At 32.8% G+C, this 23,405-nt stretch overlaps 1 protein-coding gene across 1 annotated transcript in view; it reads left to right on the top strand.

The window, feature by feature from the left end:
- The window catches only part of Cad99C (cadherin-99C), a 188,138-nt gene that overhangs the window by 152,702 nt on the left and 12,031 nt on the right, over positions 1–23,405 (top strand). The window contains exons 5-22 of the mRNA XM_068767495.1: positions 5,832–5,897; positions 7,210–7,388; positions 9,500–9,622; positions 10,899–11,138; positions 11,790–11,939; positions 12,154–12,372; positions 12,975–13,169; positions 14,206–14,343; positions 15,048–15,194; positions 16,039–16,153; positions 16,652–16,854; positions 17,631–17,771; positions 18,357–18,480; positions 19,213–19,373; positions 20,403–20,576; positions 21,009–21,218; positions 21,361–21,609; positions 22,426–22,521. Of these exons, the coding sequence (XP_068623596.1) occupies positions 5,832–5,897; positions 7,210–7,388; positions 9,500–9,622; positions 10,899–11,138; positions 11,790–11,939; positions 12,154–12,372; positions 12,975–13,169; positions 14,206–14,343; positions 15,048–15,194; positions 16,039–16,153; positions 16,652–16,854; positions 17,631–17,771; positions 18,357–18,480; positions 19,213–19,373; positions 20,403–20,576; positions 21,009–21,218; positions 21,361–21,609; positions 22,426–22,521 (2,930 nt within the window). The remainder of the gene's footprint in view (positions 1–5,831; positions 5,898–7,209; positions 7,389–9,499; positions 9,623–10,898; positions 11,139–11,789; positions 11,940–12,153; positions 12,373–12,974; positions 13,170–14,205; positions 14,344–15,047; positions 15,195–16,038; positions 16,154–16,651; positions 16,855–17,630; positions 17,772–18,356; positions 18,481–19,212; positions 19,374–20,402; positions 20,577–21,008; positions 21,219–21,360; positions 21,610–22,425; positions 22,522–23,405) is intronic.

The following is a 23,405-nucleotide window of genomic DNA, read 5'->3' as shown; positions in this document are numbered from 1 at the left end:
AAGGTAACACCCTTCTCTGAAATGGCGAATAATATTCGAAATTAATGCACAAATATTAGTTTATTCAACGGACTTAGTTTAGCAACCCTTTCGCACTTTTTTAAGCATGTGAAAAGAGACTTTGACTTATTTATTAAAAAGTATGATTGTAAAGAAATGTAAAGATTCGTTTCCATGTGGATAGTTTTATAGTAGGTGTGCAAGTAACAATTTTTTTTTATTACTCGTTATCTGATTCTTTTTGGTTTTTCAGAGTTTATTTTTTATTTATATTTCATTTTCATTCCACGTTCTACATGGCGTTTACATTTGTTTCTTATTTTTTAAACGCCTTTGTTTGTTACGATCAAAATAAATAAAATATTCCTTTTTTGCTCTTAATCTCGAGTTAGAGCAGTGTTTACTTGTATTAATACTAAGTTATCCAAGTCCCTTTTTTAAATTATACTGAAATTATTATTTCTTATTTCAATTCTATGATTTTTTATTCTCTTTTAGTTTTTAACATTGCTTCCTTGCTCCTAGACCAAATAATTATTGACAAATTGTATATCAGTATTTGGACGGTGACTGCCGATACCGCCACTTCGACTTCCATCAGCATAAACGTAAAACTGTTACCACCGCAATTAGTACAGAATTTTTTGATTCAGAGACTATCATAAGTTGCAACCACTGATTTAATATAAATCAGTCGAAAAATATGTCAAGTAATGAAGTAAATAGTAATGAACAATATGCAATACCACGCGTCGGCATCATGTAAAACTGCTGCAGATTTACATTTTTATTAACATCGTCATTGCAGCTATAATACGTTCACTATTAGACGTAAGCCTTTCCCATAGTTTTTCAATTGGAACGGTTGGAAGCAGTCATTCAGCTGGTACTGTTGAAACATGATCTCTCCATTTTTTGAGTAAACCTTCGATGTTGCTTTTGCCGGTCCCATTGACATTTTATCACTTTAAACCCATCCTTACCTCGCCACATTTAACCGATGACATAAATTGTCTATTTAATGTTATAAATTTTATAAGTCCAGTATAGTATTATTTTTCTCGTAAAGGAATTAAAACGGGTAATTTGAATTTTTATTCATAATTCTGATATTACAACTGATGCGTGTGCAATATTATAAACATTGAGATTATTCAGATAATATAATACAGTTTTGTCTTTTTGACAAATTAACTGTCTTTTTTCGCATTAATTTCGACATTATTTAAAAAATAAATGTTGATTGAACTTTATAATATTTAAATAAGAAATGCCTTCAGTAAACTAAAGAGATATGATGAAGAATCTATGTAATATATTTAATTCGCATTGTATTATTCCATAACTGAACTATGCAATTAATTTAATACTTTAATAAAAATGGATACAATCAAATGAAAACTTCTAATCCGTAAGTTATAACGGGAATTATGGGTTGAAACACCCGCGGGGTTTATAAAACTAGTTCCGTGCGATTTAATCCTTCTCAGCTTCCATGAGCTTTATTTATGACCGGTAAACCTCAAGACGCCTCCACTTCGTACATATTAGTCTTCACTCCAATTACTAGAAGCTAAGAGATACACCGTTTTAGAGCTCATTACAATAAATAATTCCGATCTAATATGCTTTAATATTGTTTAAGGGACTCATGAATTTATCTGTGCTCGCATCTATGGTAATGCACGAACAATTTTATATACAGATTTCATTTCTTATAGCGCATTTTCATTTCATCACTTTTACAGACTGCGTACTGTCAAAGTTTATGTTAAAATTCATGTTGCAGTTCGATAGAAAAAAAAACTATTTTTAAAGTGATCATTTTATTTAACGTCTTAATAATAAACATCGATTACATCTCAAAAATATATCTTCTCATTCGTACACTGCACGACTTTATGGTATTTTTATATTAGTTGTTGAACATTCTGATATACTTTATTTTGGTTTTAATTAACGGAAAATAATCGACGGCTAGAAAGAGATATGTCATTTATTATATGGTTAGATATTAGAAAACTTTTCTTGCAACATTTACACTTTTTTTTCCATAAAATTTTTCTTTTACATAAGCAAAACATAAAAATTAAATTAGCTGAGTTATAGAAGTCGCTCATAAGATTTGTGCTTCGCAACATATTTGGCGCCTAATTTTTTTAATACAGATAAGTTATGTTGTAGATGTTGATTCAAGCGCATACTTTTTATGATTTATTAAATTTTATGATAGTAATCTATTGACCTCTGATTTGGCTCTTTCGGCCACCCTCGAATTGGAATCCTTAACACGTATTAATGTGCCACGCTAAAAGCTTTTGCTTCATGTCGCTCCATATGGTGTCCTCCCTAATGACCTCAAAACTTGGCGGCTTCGCAATATGATAAAGTGAATACACTAAATTAGCAGTATAAGCTTAGGTAAAAAAGAAAAATAAATCCGTGATTACCAACATGAAAAGAAATGAAAATACCAATTATTAACACCACAATAGTTCGTAAAAGCTGATGGAAAAATGTACAAAAGAAAAAATCGAAATCGAAAAATGTAATATACATTTTTCTCTAACCATAAAGTATAATGTCGATTGCGGCTTCTAGTCTTATAGGTTTATATCTAATTAAGTAACTTAAATCCGACAAAATATAATTGAAAATGTATTTTGTACATCGTAATAAACAAAATGGACTTACACATTACTTTTACTACTCATTCTTTAAGTAATTTCGTGTCATTAAATAACGATAGTAAACTTGTGGTATAAAATAAAATTGAATGTACATATACTCATTTCCGTCAGTCAGCAGTCTATTCACAGATGTAATTAAATAAAAACGTAAAGCTAAGCGAACAGACAATAAAACTGCGATCGGCGATAGCTTAATTAGCACCAGTCCGTCAAACTGGGATTGCTTGGAAGAGTTCATTACGGCTGGAGATTTATTGTATGTTGAAATTCTTTATTGCTTTTCCTTTCCTTATTGGCTTAGCTCTATACCTGTATCATCGATTTCTGGATGTTTTTGTTAAATGTCATACGCATTTTCTGACAGACGCGTATTCCTTCAGCAATGATAACTTTATGATGAGTTTCAAATACTTATTAAATAATATGCAGAGATCGGTACGTAAATACAAGTTGAAAAGAAAAAGCATTGATTAAAATATACTATTAATAAATACCAAAAATTCAAGATTGATCAACTTCATCTAATAAAATAAATTATTGCATTTAATAATATAGGTTATTAATGAAAATGTCTTTAAAACGAAAACGTTCGAAACCAAAAAGAATTTAAGAATTGAATTGTAGTTTAAAAATTAATCAGTAAAGAGGATATCAACGCATGTGATCCTGTAATAACGGTGGGAATTTAATAATAAATACCTGTAAGGTTAAGGATATTTTCACACTCTGTTTCTGAATATTGTTCCTGGTTTAAGGGTCCGTCTCTGTAATTTAGTAACGAATAATTTAGACAAATTTTTATCACATACGTTCACAGGTTTTTTAGGCTATTTCAACGCTAATTGAATATGCAATAAGGTATAATATATTTCAAAAAATATGTAAATGAAATATACATAACATTCTTTCGCCTGCTATTTTCAGAACTGAGACATTTATTTTCAAAAAATGTAGTCAATTCTATGCCGAATCAAATATTTTTGTTTTACCAAAACAATAAGTTTATCAAATCACTGGGCCTACATGAAACACAATCACCTATTGCGATTTGTTTTACGTAAATCTTGGTTTTTATCATAAACAATAACTTTATGGTAACTAAGATTTTAAGAAATTATAGAAGGCCTTTAAGTTATTTACTTCAACGAACTGGGAAGCAATCAAGCTTTCAAGTTGCTTTGGTGGTTTGCTTCTTTCTATGCGGTATAGGATCCGACCTGAGTTATTATAATTGACATATTAATTTTGATACTGGCTTTCTCAAGAAGTATGTTCGAATGTTTTGAATTGATTTAAAACAAGTGGATTGTTTCGAATAAATTAAATTCAATTGACTGATTGTTTTTTGACTTACTCTATTAACTGACATGTATGTACCTTTATCGTTGTATATTTCAATTTTTGTTCTTTTTCTCTATTGTGATTAATTTGTTGACATTGAATTGAATGTAAGAATCGTTAACATTATAAATCGACTCTTATACATATTACGCCCAACAGGCGCGTTTAGGTCGCAGTGTTGATCTTTCGGAGAGGCGTGTGCCTGGCAGTGGGCGTCTATCGGCTGAAAAGAAGAACTTATCTGAAAAATCTTGCACCACAATATATTCTACTAATAAAACAATTTTTAATATATTTTTACGACGGCTTTATTTTATTTATTTCGGTCAAATTTAAGGATTTTAAGTTTATAGATAAACAAGATAATTATTATAAAAGAAATACGTTTAAGCTTATGCTATATAATACAGTGTTTTACTCTTTGATCTACTATCCAGATATATTAGATTGAGATATCACGTATCATCTAATGAAGACTTCGGTCAAATATTTTCTCTAGTTATATTAAACATTATAAATTGTTATCAGATACGCAAGTAAAGGTCTTCCCTGTTCTTATCACGCCCTATAACGGTTCTTGCGTTCAAGCGAACCGTGAGTGAGACATAATTAGCGTGAACGAACATAAGAATATATTATTTTAAGGTCCACGAAGCTGGCAGCTTGCGTGTAGCCTGTAATCTTTTATAAGAACACGCATCCGTACGTGTTAAAACGTATTTCTATGAAACTAGATACCCTGCGTATACGAAAATATCTTTAATAAGGAGTCAAGTCATTGAAGGCAGAGTCGCTGCTCGCTTGCAACTTGTGCTTAATTTTATACTTCTGTGTACCTTTCGAAACAGTTTGCGAATATTAATTTTTCTTTATGCTTGAACTGGTTTCTGTCTGTTTTACTACTTTATACTAATAGTTATTTTTTTTCCTCGTTCCTCTTGCTTTGTTTGTAGCAAGTACGTTACAATGCGGGTGCGATTATTTTTTTCATTTTTTTATTTTTTATTTCTCTTTCTCTTTTTTTCCTCCACACATTCTTTCTTTCTTTTCCTCACATCCTTCACAAAATCTTTTATTCTTCACGTTTTGATCTTTCACATGTTGCGTGTCTTTCCGTGTCAACGTTTCTAATTATATTGTTGTTTTTGTTCTTATTGTGTGTTCTATCGTTTTGTATTCGGAATATCACTACAGATAAGTATATACAAAACGTCTTATAAACTAAACCGCTTCAGCCCGGTCTTATTTATAATCTACGGGGTAGGTTCATGTCCGGCATTGGATGTCTTACTGTTGAAATTACTATGATGATGAAACACATATTTAAGGAAATATTTCTTTAAGTATTTTATTATTTATTTCTCTTCACAAGCAGCTTCTCTTAAAAGCTTTTAACGTATATTAAGTTCGTGTAAATATGTCTATAGCTTAAAACGAAATGAAGGAGGTCAATGACTTCATATATTTCATTATAGACAGCCTAGAACATTGTCTCATTGAGTATATATAAACAAATCTCTCTTCAATACTTTAAAAAACAACAATTGAAGCATGTTTACATGAAAGAAAAACTGTTTATCTAACTGAAGACGATTGTTCTACAATCATTAAGTTAATATTTCAGATGTATCTGCAAGTCCTGCTTATTTGCCTATCAGATGCCTCATTTAAATATTATAAGTGTAATAATTTTAGTACAGTATTATAAATTCTATCACAATAATAAGTCGTATAGTAAGTGTTTGTATTAACCTATGAATATTGATATTAATTGATTATAATGTGTTATATTTGTTATAGGACCATGCGAAGTGGAGACTGGACAGTCCAGCATTATAGTGGACATAGAAGAAAGCAGAGGGAGTCGTAAGTATTTATTACTTTTTCCAAGGAACAGTGGTAGTCTGGCGGTAGAAAAATGAGATTTGTGATCGTAGGTCGCGGGTTATTTTCCCGGGATAAAATTCTATAATTTCATTTAATTTCTACAGTTATATAATTCACACTTCGTGCCATAATAGTGTAGGATTATCACTGCTCACTAATCAAGTGTGCAGAGGATAAGCAAGTGTCCTATGCGTAACGTAATACTACACTGCGATCGCCAACGCGTGCCAAGCGTGGCGACAATGATATATCCGCCCATAGGTGTCTTTGGGGGAGGCACAGGTCATGCAGTGGGTGTCGATGGGATGTAATAACGACGACGACTTTTTCCAATAACATTGACTTGAATTTGTGTACTTAAAAATAATATATAAGAAAGGTCAACAAAAATTATTATAAAAAAGTCTGCATCTTACATTGTGACAATTCAATAGGAAATAAAGATGTAGGAAAAAGAATTAGAATACCGGATTTCTCTTCGATTATAGGAGGGTTATATAAAAAAGAGGAGTTGGGGAGGTCTCTGTCAATACTCTTAGTGATTATAACTCCGTTCGACAGGAACCCATTGTTGCCAATATCAACTACGGATTCCGACAAACATGCAATTGTTGTAAATGGTTTCTAACCATGATAAGTATTGGGATATTTTTATATTCAATTAATACTAACTGTATGAATTGATTTGTTCTATAATTATTTTTATATTTCTATACTGCGGATGTGGAACAAGCTTGTAAGAAAGTGCTGTAATATGAGCAACGGTAGTCCAGCGGTAGAGGACTGAGAATTGCGTTCGTAACTCGGGAGCTCGATTCCCGGGAAACAATGTCATATAATTCACACTGTGCAATAATTGCATAGAATTTCCTCAATGTTCCATAATATCACACTGCGATCGCCAACTCGCCTGCCAAGTGTGGCGATTATGATATATCTCCCCATATATATCTTTGGAGTCTATGCCTTGCAACGGGCGTGTATGGTCTGGAACGACGACGACTCTCTAATAAGTGTTAATAGCTGTAGGTTTATCATTAAATAATAAATAAATAAATACTATTAAAATTCGCTCATTGGGCAACGTTTTATGATACGCTATCATAATAAAGCTTAAATTGGGCTTTAACAAGGGTGCTAATAAAATATCAGTAGTAAAAATGTATTACATAAAAAAAATACCAAAAAAACTGTTTTAGTGTAAATAATGTATGTGTATGAATAAGGGAGGATTCATTTAAAATCATCAAAGACACGATTATTTACCTTATATAATTTTCTGCACTTACAGAAGTAAACCAAAGCACAACACCTGCAGAACTGCCTATAGTAGGTGAACCAGAAGTAGATGTGATACTGACCACGGTGTTCCCAAAGGGTCCTACGTTGTTCCAGCTGGATGGAAAAAGGCTTCAGCTTCTGGAACCACTTGATAGAGATGCCGACAACCTTTCCCATATGGTATTTCAGGTAAGAGAAACTTAATATGATCTTGATCATCATTTCCAGCTTTTTTTTGGCCCCCTCTATTGGGAGCCTCTCGTATCCCTATTTTTTTTGGGACAGGGACTTTATTTACAAATAATTTTTTCAGGGTTTTATCTTTATTCTACGCTCACTTTCATTCTTCTCAATTTCTTTTATTCTTTCCTTTTATCCTTCACAATATCTAGCAATTTTTTTTGTTCTTTCATTCCTTCTTGCTTTTATCGCCTTCCTTTCCTCATCTTTTTTACTCTTAGGCGGCTAGGTACAATTTTATTTCTAATCTTTATTTTATTCTTACATTTTCTATCATAATCTTTTAATATCACAGGTTTGTTTAGATTACACTTTTTAATAAATTAGAGTCTTGTCTTACATTAATTTCCAGCTTAGGATGTCCACTGTTAGACATAAGCCTGCCCACATATTGCCAAAAGTAGCGAAAGCAAGCGGCTTGCATCTAGCCACTTCTGACAACCTTACCTAGGTTGTCTGTCCATGTAGGTGAACGTTTTACGCAGAGCTTGGGAGGACATAGATAATAATATATCTATCATCCATTCGAATTAAGATCGCATTGAATCATAATTATCAGCCGTTTCGTTAGAAAGTGACCAGTTAAAGGCGTATTTTCGAACGAAAAAGATAATTATGACTTCTTTGGCACTTGCTTTGCATTGATTACAAGGCGTTACAAGTTTGGCGGGTAATGATTCATTGCACTCTCTAATCTTTTTTATCAACAAACATCATCCTAGTCTACTATTGGGCACAGGCCTACCTTGAAGATTTCCGATAATAGAGGGTGGAAGGGGCTGGTATCCAGCGTCATCCGACCTTGGCAAGATTGTCATCGATCCACATTGGGGATAGACGTCCTGTGCTGCGCTTGTCCAGAAACTTAACACCCTTGCGGCTATCCATTCTGCTCGCTATGTGCCTGTCTATTGTTGGCCTCTGGGCAATCGTTGTTATAATACATTTTTTTTAGAAAAGAAATTTGTTTTCAAATATATTTCAATGAGATATTAATTTAAAAAGTCACGTTACAGTGCTACCAAAATAAAATAGTTTTAAAAACAATTTCCCGATTGCCAAATTAAATTGTGCTTTTATAAAGAAGCGCTGGTTAAGCGATTTAACATCACTGAACTTTTTGACGCTATGTTAAAGATGAGGTAGTTACCTGGTGAAAAAAGCCTTAGGAATTAAGTTCGTTATTACACATTGTATAAGAAGTGTTTAAATAAATATAACATTTTAAATTTTTGCCGAAATCAATTACCCTTTTTTTTAAAAAAAATATTGATAATTTGCGTAGCCATAATGAACATATGTTTAATACAATTAAAAGTTTAATTGCATCATGTATTTACTTTGTTTTATATTATTTTGAAAAATAAATTTCTTGATGAAAATCCTATAGAAATGGTATACGACTAATAAACTTTATCTGAAAGTACACATTCACCTCCTACCTTTATAAAATATATTTATTGGTCTCGTAATTAAGCAGGTATTCCTCGTGAATATAATCGATATTGCCTGAAGCTGTTAATATCGATTTAGGAAACCGTTGTACCATCGTTTGGTAACAGCTGTGGCGAAAGTTTGATTATATATTTGATTAGTTATTATAAAACATTCATCTAGTCATCATCTACCTAATAATATAAATTGGCTGTCAACAGAAAAAAATAACTGAAAAGAATGCGTTAACTATAATAAATTGTGGGGTAAATTTTGCAATCTGTGTAGGTTATTGTAGCGAGTTAGATATTTATGTCTTTAAAAAGGTAACAAAACGAAATTATAACTTTTAAATATAATGTTTTGTCATCATAAAATACATCAAAATAGATGTTTTATTCAATATAATTGACGCAGAATGAATGACTTAAAGGTTCTAGAGTGGAGAGAACGGCACGACAGGACCTCCACCAACAACGGGAATAGACGACCTTTTTAAGTTCTAGGTTAGGTTGCTTTTAAACGTTGGGCTGATCTTGATTGCCTGATGAACTTTACATATATATAAGTAGTCTTATAAATATTGATCCTCATTACTCAAATTAATGTTTTTTTCTTTATTACAGTTGGTATGCCAAGTTAAAGCTACAAAGAAGCGACGGACGATTCCTGTGATAGTGCGGGTTTCCGATATCAATGACAATGCACCCGTGTTTCAAAACACGCCATATGAAGCCAATATATCTGAGGTAACACATTTTTTACAGACGATGTTAGGAAACACAATAATTAATATTTCTTTATTAATGATTCTTTATACATATTTAATTTAATTAATAAATATTAAAAAGATTAATTGCTAAAATTGACGGTAAAACCGTAGAATAACCTCGATCAATTTGGCCATTTTTCTGAGTGATTCGGCAATTTTTTGATAGTGTATGTTCTTTTTTCATAAAAACAACTGACTAAATTAAATCACCTGCCGTTTTATTGTCTAGTTTAATAAATCTATAAGTTTTAGAATTCAGTCAAATATAAATTTGTATACATATAATTGAATCGCCCAAATTGCTTTTAACCCCGAAAGTCAGAAACGGCCGACTAACTTCACTAGACATGAGAAAGTTTCTTACGAAGAGAAAAAATAATAAAATTTTAACGAAAGTTGGAAAAAGCGACACTTTTCTTTTCACACAAAAACTATGAAGTTTGTTTTTTTAACTAGGTGTTTTCAACTGTCAAACAATTTAAATAAAGAAGACGTGTTTACTGAGTGCATTTTTTTTGTTCGATTAAATCCTTTTTTTCTAAACAAAAAAAATACACAGAAAGTAAATAGACTTACAGCGTAAGAAATGAAAAATTAGTTTTATTACAATTATCATTAATACAATAAATAAAGTAGACATTCTAGATTAAGTTTTATCTATCTTTTATAATAGTATACAACAGTCTAATAGATAGATATATATTTATTACGTTTTGTTTTATTTAGTAAACAATCTTGTTTACATTTTATTGTTTATTTTACAAACATTTTACTTATAGTAAGGGTAATAAATAAGTTCCCATGAGTGATTCAACGCATACGCGCAAGAACAGATTAAAAAAATGATATAACAAAGAAATATTACGAAAATCAGCGCCAGTAATTACGTTTTAGTATGGAGGATATATCCCAAGTCGAGGTCATCTCGTGGGGTATTTTAAGTCTAGTGACTCTTTTGAGTATTCGAAGCAATCAGTAGTATGTGGTAATCCGAGCCAAGGTTTTCCCGGAAGTCCTTGGCTTCACTACCTTATAGAAATTTTGGGCTGGGCGCCCTCTGCGCCCTGCTGACTTAAACCCGCAGAATCTGCAAATGCAACACAAACGGAATATATAAAATTAACAAAAAATAATAAAGTTTTCTTCTGAATATTACTAGTCATTACTTTTCAGTTTAATAATTTTTAATCTATTACATCATTTATTACATCAAATAGCTTTTGTACTTAATGTTCTATTGGATTTATTTTCAGTTAGTACCGATAGGCACGACTGTCTTCGAGGGCATCCGAGCAGTAGACATTGATGCAGGGGTCAATGGCCTCGCGGAGTACTACATAGTACCAGGAGATAATAAGACGTTGGAGCAAGAGAATGCGGTGGACGGTTACAGTTACTTCTCCATACCGCTGCCTCACCAGGGTGTGATTACCGTCAACAGGACTTTGGACTACGAACGCACGAAGCTTTATCTAGTCACAATCATTGCTTCTGTAAGTATATAGATTTTTAATTTTTCTTTACAGACTTTAACTTTGTTTTTTAAATTAAAAATAATCTAACATTAAAAAATATTTAACCTTTATTATTAAAAAAGAGTAAGAGTAATGTTTGGCCATTACCAACAATTATATTAAATAGTTACGTACCACGACCACCAATTAAGATGTATATTATTTCTCAACTTTTAATCACTTTTGCAATTGTATATTTGGTTAACTTCAGATTTAGAGATGTGCAATATTTAAATTATAATTACATATAATTTAAATTTTAATTGTGTGTGCGATAAGTGTTAAAGACAGACTTTATAGACTTTATCTTTAACAACTCCACAAATATAATCTATTACAACAGTTATCGTGAAATTACTATTTTTAATAAATTACTTATTCCGGTCTGTTTCTGACTTGTCATACTGTCCTATTGAAATATGCTCTAAATACCAACAAGCAAACAGTGGGACAGTTCATAAAAAATAAATAAAAATAAAAAAGGACAAATCAACCAAGCAGAAATATGAGTAAATTGGCAAGTTTAACGTCGATTTTTACATCGGACTTTATCGAATGTAAAAATCTAAATATAAATAAATAAAAAACATTGAATTTAAAAACAGAAACATATCATATAATTATTTTTAGGATCGTGCGCGTGACACCAAAAGACGCCTGTCCAGCACCACCACAATGACTATCAATGTATTGGATGACGACGATCAAGACCCATCCTTTATCTACCAGGGCTGCACTTTACATGACGGAGCCTGTATTAATCCTGAATACACTAGTTACGTAAGTAGAAAGCCATATTCGCCAAGAATTAATATATTGAGAATTATTATACCATGGCATATTTTATTTTATGATTAAGGAACGTCTTACTGCTGAAACAATGATGATAATCCGGGAAGAAGCTGGGCTTCCTCGCAGTTGGATATACCTGGTCTAAACGCGAAGATCATCACCGAATATGAATAAATAAAAATATATAACAAAATAATTTTAGGTTAACAGTGGTGTATTAGCTGGTATCCTGGCAATAGAACCCGAGAAAATACAAGCAGTGGATATGGATACTTTAGATGCAAGAATACAGTACAGCATAGAGAGCGGCGAGCCTGATTCCTGGGCTACATACTTTGCGATCGATCAAAACACTGGCGCAGTGAGACAGCTGGAGCCGGTCGATACTACCGTCGCTAAAAGGTTTCAACTCGTCATTAGGGTAAGTTATTTACTTATTAAATTCTTATTGCTATGTTAACTTAAATGAGTACGCAACATTTACGTAGTGATGCGAAAACAATTAATTCAATCGTACGTAAAAATACGACGAAATCCAAAAAAAAAAAAGTAAAATTAAGAGAGGTATGATTTCGCAACAATTTTACATAGTTATAAACTTAATGTAACAACTAAGGTGAACAAGTGCTACGGCTTGCTACGGTGAACGAAATAAATTCTAATACAAAACTTAATAGGACAAACACAGGTCAGACTGAAGCCCCCGACATGAAGCGCTAAAAGTATAGTAATTTTTTAATGACTATATAGCAACGCTATTCTCTGTGCATGTGTAATTCAAAAATTACTCTTAATATGTCATAAAAAAGTTGTTTAGGAGTAAAAAACCTTAGGAATAGAAACAAGGTTCTGTATCCTAATTAAAATGAAATGAACCGCATCACTTTCCTACGAAACGCTATTACGTCCGATGCCTGTCAACAAGACCATTATTTTATTATCGGTCGGGATTCGCTGGTTAGTGGCCGATGAAAGTTCAAGTGGCAGCTGCAGTATAGTTTATTTGATGTCCTTTATTTACAGGCGGAGGAAGCAACAGAATCTCAACGTTATACCACAGCAAAGCTAACAGTAACAGTGCGGCCAGTTGACACCAGCCCGCCTGTCGTCAAGGCCACCTCAGAGGAAGGACAGGTTGAAGAGAACTCCCCGAAAGGCACTAAAGTTTTAGATTTGAATAAGAAACCGATCAAGTTAACGGTTTCAGATCCGGATTTGGTAAGGAACTTTTTATTACCATTTAGATCAGGAATGAGCAACACTTTTATACGGTCCACCGAGAATTTCTAAAATTGAATTGAATTGTTTTTTTTCTTATCAATAAATTGTTATAAAATTAAGTATTAAAATGGTGCTACATGCTAAAGCGAAACAATTAATTAATAATAACCTCCGATCAAAACTAAGTGATGCACTACTACTTATATACACTTGTATCAAACAAAATGGTGTCAAATTTCTCACCAAAAATTTATGTGTATTTCTTTTTCCATTCTTATCTTGTTTATTTTTAGTTTGTATTAAAATTTCTATATTCTAATTATTCAATAATTTATTCTAAAATTTATATATTTTTTTGTAAATTATTAATGAGTGTTAAGTATGTGCGGCCGGCCAAAAAAAAAATAGAAATTTTAATGGGCTTGTTGATTAAAAAAGCTGCTAACTCCTGATTTAGATTAAGTGTTGTAACGGTTTTGGTTAGTCTTAGTTAGCTCTTGTTTAGTCCAAGACATAGAGGAACTAAATATAATGGCGTAGTTGAAGACCCGAAATTTGAAAAGAAGCTTATATATATATATATATATATATATATATATATATAGATCTAAAATTCTTGTTTTAAAGCAAAATATGATTACAAAAATACTAGGGATAAGTAAGTAATAAGTGAAATGTCTGTAACTTGCTGTAGGATTGAGGCCTGTAAAAAACGAACTTTAAGTCATTGCTGGAAAGGGTTTTCAAAGCAGCAGTGGTAGGATCAATCAAAATGAGGTTAGCTGGGAAGAAGAATCTGGTCGGTGAAAAATGCCAAAGCATTGCAAAGATTTTAAAATTGGCTGCGCGGTTTGTCAGCCCCAAGCACTGTACCCAGATTCTTTTTCTACAAAGTAATGAACTTTGTACCATTTCGGCATAATTTATTTTTGGTAATAATTTTCGGTTATTACGTATTTTAAAACTCTCCTTTGGTAATAAATTCTGTGACATTAATTTTCTGCTGATTTTATTAATCATTGTCTACTTCCAGGGTCCAGGTGATCCAGTACCGAAATACTCCTTCGAGCTGACAACTAACTTGTTCGATATAGACTCTGATGGGTATCTCATAGTGAACGACGATCATTTAGATAGAGATCCGCCCAGCCCCGGCAAATTTAAATTACAGGTGAGTTCATTTTGATTTTATAACATCAATAGGAACTTGCAAACGCAGCGTAGGACGTTGATCAAAATGGACAGACGACATAGGTGAGATCGTCGGTCTTATTGGAAATTTATGGGCAGACCCATGTCCGGCTGTGAATCATTAAGGCTTGGTTTTAAAAAAGACATCTATGAATACCAGGAGATTCTCATAGGTAATTGGTAATGACTAAGCCGTAGTTTGGCTTTCTCAGGCACTCTAATAACGTAACAAAAATTTGTATAAAGTGACTGTAAAAGGTCAGGTCTCCTCTCAGGGATTTTTGAATACTCACTAAGGAGCGTCTGTAGCGACCTCAGATCGTGACAGTCTGATAGAAAAAGTAATGTTCATGATTTTAAGAATAAGCTTACTTACTGTACACATGGGATTAAAGTAGGTTTGGCTTGAGAACCTTAACAAGGTAGTCTGTCAACCTTATGGCATGATGTCCGTGCCGGTCTCAACTCCAGATTCTTAAGGCCTCAGCACCCGTCTGTTCTGCGTACTATGTGACCTGCCCATTGCCGCTTCAATTTGCCCATTCAGTGGACGATGCCGATTGTTTTGGTATGTCTACGAATCCTATTCGATCTCATAGAGATTTCTATAGCATAGCCCCTTTAGCAATATGCTTTATAAGATATTTTATGTATTAGTATTATTTGAGTATAACTCGCTTGTAGGTGGTAGCTCGAGAAGCGAACAGTGCAGCGTCACCGCCTCTGTCCCTTGTTGTTCAATTATTGGACGTAAACGATAATGCACCTACAATTCCGAAGACGCAACCAATCACCGTACCGGCTAGTTTAGAACCAACCGCTGTTTATAAGGTAAGTTTAACTATTTTTTTATTATTTTATTAATGTAGTTTATTTAGGTTACTTATTAAAGTATGATTTAAATACGAAAACACTAAGCAAAAAAGTAAACAAATACAAAGACTAGATAACGTATTGATTGTTAAAGGCAGGCAATTAATCAAAGAATTAGTATTCAAAATTTTGATTCATATTCATACAGACAATCTATAAGTGATGGACTTATAATAAATTTTAATGTGATTTATATTCTTCAAAATCGATTAAACACTTATTAGAAAAGTTTAATAATAAAAATATTTGAAATTTCGTAATATATGTACCTTATGCAGACTGAGGGATTTTACAGATAATTCTTATTTTTACCTTAAGATATCTACGTAAACTGTTCCAAGACAAGTTATTCATCGACCTTAGCGAGAATTTTAGTAACGAGTATATTACGTCGAATTTTATCCCACAGATTACGATTATTTAAAAATTTGGGAGATAATCAGACTATAATACACACACATGATCGTTTAGTTCCATTTTAAAGCGATGTAAGGGAGGATACTTATTATAACAGAGACGTGAAGTCTCCTAATATGAAAACACGTTCTTTAATATTTACCTGCCTTTCTTCTTTTTGATTTTGATAGAAACTCATTGCAAGGGCTCCTCCAAAGATCGCTACTGTTACCGATCTTGAACTGCCGGCAACCAGAGATTTCCTCCGATATTAACTATTTTTTCGGTCCACCTAATGTAATAGCCAGTGCCTGTATAGCCTAGGATGATTTAAATTTATGTAACACATAAGGTTCAATGCAAAATGTTTATAATAAATGTAAAATATGCTTGTAATATGTTCAAGGTCGAAGCCACCGACATCGATGAAGGTGAAAACGCGCGCATTAGCTATAGCATTTACCACGTGTCCAACAATGGCGGGAACAAATTTACCATCGATCCGAACACTGGAATTATCTGTAAGTGACAAAATATTTATCTTACAAAAAAGTTAATACAATACAAAAAAAAGAAATTTCATTTAAATCTAAATATTTTATGTACATTATAACGCGTGATGTTTGTAGGAAATTTTCATATGAAATGATCCGTGACCACTACTATACATCTACGAGAGAATTTCAATAACTATCTAAGTTGTCTTGTAAAATATATTGGAGAAGGAGTACAAGCATTAATCGATACATGTAGGTAAATAGTGAGATACTAAAGGTTTAATGATATTTATTAAACAATTACTTATAAAGAACACTCGAGACGTATCTTGAAACTGGATTACGAATGTACAGAAAACTTTATTCTAACTTAAGTCGTCTATAATATATATCTACGTATGTATTAAATGCTTTGTATTTGCGTATGTATGTATATATATGTATGTTTGAGTATATATGATTGGACAGGCACGGTCTATAATTAATAATATATTTAAAAATATGTAATTAAAAATTTTCCAGCCAGCACGGGTCGTTTACAAGCGGGCGAGCAGTACAGCGTTACGATTCGCGCTACGGACGCCCGCGGACTCAGCTCTCAGGGCATTGTTGAGTTGTTAGTCGCTCCGGGACCGAACACTCGACCTCCTCAATTCTCATCCCGGGACTACTACGCACCCGTGTCGGAAGGCGCCGCTATTAATTCTACAGTTACTACCATAACAGTAAGTTTTCATGCGATTTAAATTACGAAATACTTTTCATTGTCTAGCACTGTTACAGTTTTATAGTATAATTCGTTTATTCATTTATTAATAACATTATTCGATTTGGATTATTTGTAGTTACCATTTGGGTAAATTGTAACAAGAATACCGGATTTATTTTTATGCTCTGTATCTATATTATTATATATTACATTATTACGCGGTCTTGAATGGCAAAGCACTGAAGACGTTTAGCCTTAACGTCGTTTATGTAAATTACCTCAGGGACTATGTCGAAAATCTCAGAATAAACCGTTACATCATAGGCAATATTATCCAACTACGAGGCCGCAAATCTCTTAAATCATTCAGGAGGGCATTCCTTTTGGTATCCTGGCGCAAGCATACCCTAGAGTGGCTCTCTCAATAGTTTACCATTCCGATCCAAAGACAACAGAGAGAGAACTCTACTGGGTACATTTCCAGTAAAGTCCAATATAAAAGAAAGAAGAATCAAAATGAGGTTATTGATTTTACTTATGAGATTACGAAGGTGCCAAACGCGCCGCAATCTGAGAAGATTTTATTACAAAATCATTAGGCATTTTTTATGAACACCTTCACATATATTCTTAATAAACGGTAACAGGACTCTTTAAATAATAAGTATTTGATTAAAAAATATAGCTTGATATTTAAAAAGCGTTATACTAGAGTTTATAATAAAGACATAACTTAGGAACCTTTTACATCGACGTGTTCTTATATATATTAACTGTATTAAAATTTTGTAGGCAAAAGATCCTGAAAACGAACAAGTGACATACTCGATAGTGTCTGGAAATGACCTGCGGCAGTTCGCCATTGGTTCGACCACAGGAATCATAACCGTCATCAGAAGCCTTGATAGAGAGGTTCTCACGAGATACCAACTTGTAAGTTTACATTAATTTAACACTGTAAAAACAGACCAAATATACAAAGTATTTTTATTAAATAAGAAATATTATTCGCTTTATTGCCACTTCCTTATTAATAAAATATTTATTTCGATCGTAAAAAAAATGATCAAACGCAACTAAAGCAATTACATACTACACACATCATGATAAATATCATCATTTCAACCGCTAGGCATCCACTGTTGGGCATAGGCATGGGCAGCCCATAGATTTCCATAAGATTGGCTGAAAGCGGTCTCCATTCAGCGTCTTCCGATCTTAACAAGGCTTCGTTCATCTTGCTGGTGGACGTATTATGGTGCGCTTGCATATCAACTTCAGAACCTTGTTTTGTGGGCGCCAATATCTTGCATCAAGTTATCTTACAATAAAGTAATTACTAAACAAAATGGGATACAAGTATTACCAATATGGAGTTACTCCCTTTTAAACTAATTACCAACATATTTCAAAAAAAAAAAATAATAGAAAAAACAATATAACCTTGTTATTTAACAACAACAAAAAAACACCTATCTTTGCTTGCTTTAAAATTTTACAAATTAAATAAACTTATAGATGGTAAAAGCGGAGGATCCAGGCAAACTGTCAAGCACAGCAACAGTTAACATCAAAGTTACGGACATCAACGACAACAACCCGAAGTTTGATGAAGACTCATACACGTTCCAAGTCAAAGAAGGTATTTAATGGTTACTCTCTTCGTGAGATATTTTTTTTGATCGGTTCTGGATGCATTTTTGGATTTATGGATTGGCTGAATAGTTCTATTAGGTTTTTTTATGAAACGTTTATGACGCAATACAAATATTTGTCGAAAACTAGAATTTTTAAAAAATATGTGTTCTTTTAATTAGATTAGGGACTAGTGTCTTTAATTTTCATTTCTTGTAGTTATAACCGCAGACAAACAGATGGCGCTACTTGTATAAAAAATAGTGTTAAAAATAGCATCTGTTCGATCGTATCTTTTGTAAACTAGTTTATTGACCATAAAAACTTTTTTAATATTTATAATATTTTATAGTTTATCTCTTTACTATTATAAATCAAATTGAAGTCTATGCAATCCATTTCGGTAACATGATATTAAATTTTGATGTTTGTTACAACATAATACATACAGCAATACTTTGGTATTATTAAATAATCATAGTAGATAGTAGTTGTTTTCACCTGATACTTGGTAGTCTAGAGTGCATGGATAGTTGTATGGATTTTTTAAAATCTCATAAAGCATCCAGAGAAATCCACACTTCTATATCTGTCCTTATACGAAAGCGATTGATCATCACATAAATTTTATTGAAAAATATAGTGTCCACTTAAGTGTTATTGTAATTACTTCTGCAACTGCGATTGTTGCACAAATATATCCATTTAAAAAAAGTAATTTAAAAAAAAATTTGTCCAGGTATATCTGGGGAGGCGGTCGGCTATGTCCACGCAACGGACAGTGACGAGGGAGTCAACGCTTTAGTGAGCTACAGCATACCGTCCCATTTACCGTTCTCCATCGATAACACGACGGGACTGATCAGTACCAACACCGAACTCGATTATGAAGATATAAAGGTAATATAATTTGATCATCATCATCATTTCATAGGCACTTTGACATAGGTTTTACCCACGTTACGGGTGGATGGCTCCGACGTTGCGCTTGCCGATCCTCCTTGCTTATCTTGCTTGCTTATCTCCACTCCATGGACTTGACCAAATGGTGAAGGTAAAAAGATAATGCAAAGGTAAAGGAATGAAAGATTATGTGAAGGATAAAGGAGAAACGAGTGGGAGATATTGAGACGGACAAAGGAAGAGTGAGTAAATAATACGAAAAGAAAGAGAATAAATTATTTAGTAAAAAACTGTCTCTGTGAACCCAAGACAGGGGTTGTACGAGAGATTCCCAACATCGGAGGCCAAAAAGTATCTTAATGTCCCAGCGGCCATATGCTCTGGGCGGTATGTGACCTGCCTACACATTTGAACTTATTAACAGTAACAATCGATGGCGAGATTGATTAAAAAGATGTGACTATTACTTTTAATAGTGGAGATAATGTATTGAATAATAGGTATATTTTAATCTTATTAGATTGTCATTTTTCAATAACTAACATACGTATTTTGGTATAAGTAACTACATACTACAGAGACCGCGTCAAGAAAAAATCTATTTAAATCGCACTTAATACATTTACATTATTAAAAGCAAAACGTTAGTTGTAATGTATGAGATGTTTAAATTATTTTTTATTATTACGTTTCTTTATCATGTATGGCTGTAATAAGCACCCAAAAATAAGATTTCGTTTTTAATTACCTATAATATACATATAAAAATACAAAGACGCCATTGGCACTAAAAATAAGACAAAAATTTCCATGTGATGGTATATATACAGAATAACCTTGCTATATAAATACTCGTACAACACAGGATAGAGAAAATTGTTAATTTATTTCATTGATTTGGTGACGTCATCAGCGACGGCGACATTTAAATATAGTGCCTACTTAGCTTTGATTGAAGAAATATAGTCGTTAATCTTTATTTACGTGGTCTGAGATTTAACCAATGAAAAATGTTTTATTTTCTAGGACTATGCATTCGTAGTAACTGCGATAGATGGCGCTATAGACAAACGATTAGGAACTGCGTCTGTGACTGTACAAGTACAAGACGTGCCCGATGAAGCTCCGATATTCCGGCAGGCGTTGTATTCCGTACACGTTCCAGAGAATCGAGTTAACTTCCCTGTCGTGCAGGTTCATGTAAGTATCTTCTTCAGAATGACTTTCACACATAGTTTTCTCAGTATTACAGTAATTTTGAACAGTGCTGTACATCTTTCAGTTTATGATCCAATTTTTGAGCAAGAAATATCAGCTAATTCATAAAATGACAGTAACTCGATGTTAGGTACACGTCTCGAGTGACAGAAAAAAAATCAGAAAAAGGTTTATTGACTTCATCAGAACAAAGAGAAAACAAAGCGAATAAATATGTAATAACTCTAATAGCTGCCCCATTAATTATTGCATCGGGCAATATTTATTTATCATAAAATTTGTCCGCTTAGTCACACACCAATAAATTTGGTGATTACTCTGAAATATGTTACACGATGTTATTTATTCCTATTACGAATACGACTGTTCACATAAGTTTACTATTATAAGTACTAAAATTATTTGACTTTCCAGGCCGAAGATCCAGATACGATGCCAGAAATCACATACACCATTGTCAAAGGAGATATGGAGCTATTCTCTATTGACAGAAAGAACGGTATGATAAGAACCGTGCAACCATTGGATAGAGAAATAAGCGCAAGACACGAAATAGTTGTTGGCACTGAGGAGAACAATCTAGAAGGTCCGGGAGCAACCACTACTGTTGAAATTACTGTTGATGTGAGTATTTATAACATACCGTCTTTTAGAGACACATAACATGAAATAACTATAAAGTACCTAAAATATTATTCTATTTTTATATTGAACGATTTCATACTGTTATTTTTAAATTTTAAAATATAATTCATACCCATTTTAGGATAAAAACGACAACGCACCAATATTTACATCGGCTGTTCGTCCAGTAACGATAGAGGACTCGTCTTCGATCGGCAATTTGGTACAAACCGTTGTAGCTATAGACGAGGATGCAACTTCACCAAATAACAAAGTGCGCTACAAGCTAGTTGGCAGGGGAAAGGCTTCTATATATTTCCACGTGGAGCCCGATACAGGAGCTATACGGGTACGGGACGATTTGAGGAAGGAGGCCGACAGTGAATACACGGTAATAAATTGCATCTTTTTTATGTAGCCTAAAAGTTTAAAAATAATTTAACTAGATGGCGCTGTTTGTTTTCTGAATAATAATTAGGTACAATACATTGTGCTTTATAAATTTCCATATAAATATTTTGACATTTGAAGACAGATGTAAAACATTAGGAAACCATGAATTACTTTCCGGAGATTAATGCAATTATTGAATTTCGGTCTTTGATTAAATTTGGCTAAATTACGATAGTAACATCAAAAAACTTAATCTTTGAAAAACCTATATTTGAAAACATAATGTTACATACGTATTAAAATTATGACCAGGCACGACATATGTTCCCTTGTATTGTTAATATCCGATAATTCTATAGTTTATATCCCTGTATTGTTTTTACAAAGTAAAGTTTTTATTTCTTTTTTACTATTTCTGCCTAATATTTTTTTTGTTAAAAAAAAACGAAATTACTCTTTAACATCCTAATTTGTACTTTTAAATTATTAAATTGTGTCAATTTCATGTTTATGAAATTATTGCTTAGATGTGTTTCTTTATACAGAGTGATTTGTTATAGATGTTAATAATTACATTGAAACACCTTGGATATTTATATCCATATTATTAATTAACTAATATACATTTACACTCAGACGTATGTATGTACGAAAATGTAATGTTTTTGATAATATTTTTATATTTAGGGTAATAAATTTCAATTTTTATAATTATATAAGTATTAAAATTTAGATTTTGTATTAATTGTATATTATAGTGCGACGCAATGATACAAATTTTGTTTTGTGATAATAAGAACAATTGTTCATGTAGGTGGATGTCCAAGCTTACGACCAAGGGGAGCCTGCAATGTCTTCTGTGTTGAGTCTTACTATATATGTGAGTCACTCCGCTACTGTACCGCCAGATGTAAGTTTTACTATCATTACCCACGTTATATATTATACATTATCTAATCTATATGTCTCGTCTCAGCCTATAGACGCCTACTGCAAGATATATTTGGGGGAGGCCTATCCCTCAAATATATCTATGAGGGGATATACCATTATCGCCAGTGTGATATGGTACGTAGAGGAAGCTTCTTCTCATGCTCGAAACTTATGACCAGTGGCAATCCTATAATTAATGCACAAAGTATGAATAATATAAGATTGTATTCCGGGAATCAAACCAGCGATCTACAATCTTAAGGCGTAACTATTTCACCGACATTTTGATTACAATGTGTCCACAGCAAGCGATGGTATTAGTGACTGGACGGTCAAGAGGGCTCAGTGTTATTAATATCTGTACGAGCAATACTTTCTCCCTTATGTATAAGATTATTCATTTATTTATATTATTCACATAAAAATATCTACAGAGACCATTTGTCGCCAGAACAAACTTTGTTTCATAGATAGTCATTTTTAATTATTCATTCAGATATGGTACGAACAGTACTAGCTTAGCGGTAGAGGACTGAGACTTGAGATCGTAGGCCTCGGGTTGGATTTTCGAGATCTTATATAATTCACACGTCGTACATTAATTATATAGTATTGCCACTGCTCAAAAACAAGTTTCTATGCGATATACAGCAGCGTTCTCTGCGTACCATAATGCCACACTGCGATCGCCAACCCAATTGCCAACCGTGTCAATTATGGTTAATCGGCCCATAGATATCTTTGGGGCGTCTATGCGTTGAAACGACTATTGCGATGGTACGTTGCAATGGGTAGATTCCTTATCAACTATAAATTACGTTACTAGTAATAATATGAAACCTGTGTAAAAAATCACTATAA

This window comes from Battus philenor, unplaced genomic scaffold (genome assembly GCF_028537555.1).
Source record: "Battus philenor isolate CCGP_79_NKW_IND1 unplaced genomic scaffold, ilBatPhil1.0.hap1 SCAF_10, whole genome shotgun sequence".
Taxonomy (NCBI): Eukaryota; Metazoa; Arthropoda; class Insecta; order Lepidoptera; family Papilionidae; genus Battus; species Battus philenor.
The sequence above is the reverse complement of the archived record's forward strand: the minus strand, read 5'-3'. Positions and strand labels throughout refer to the sequence as shown.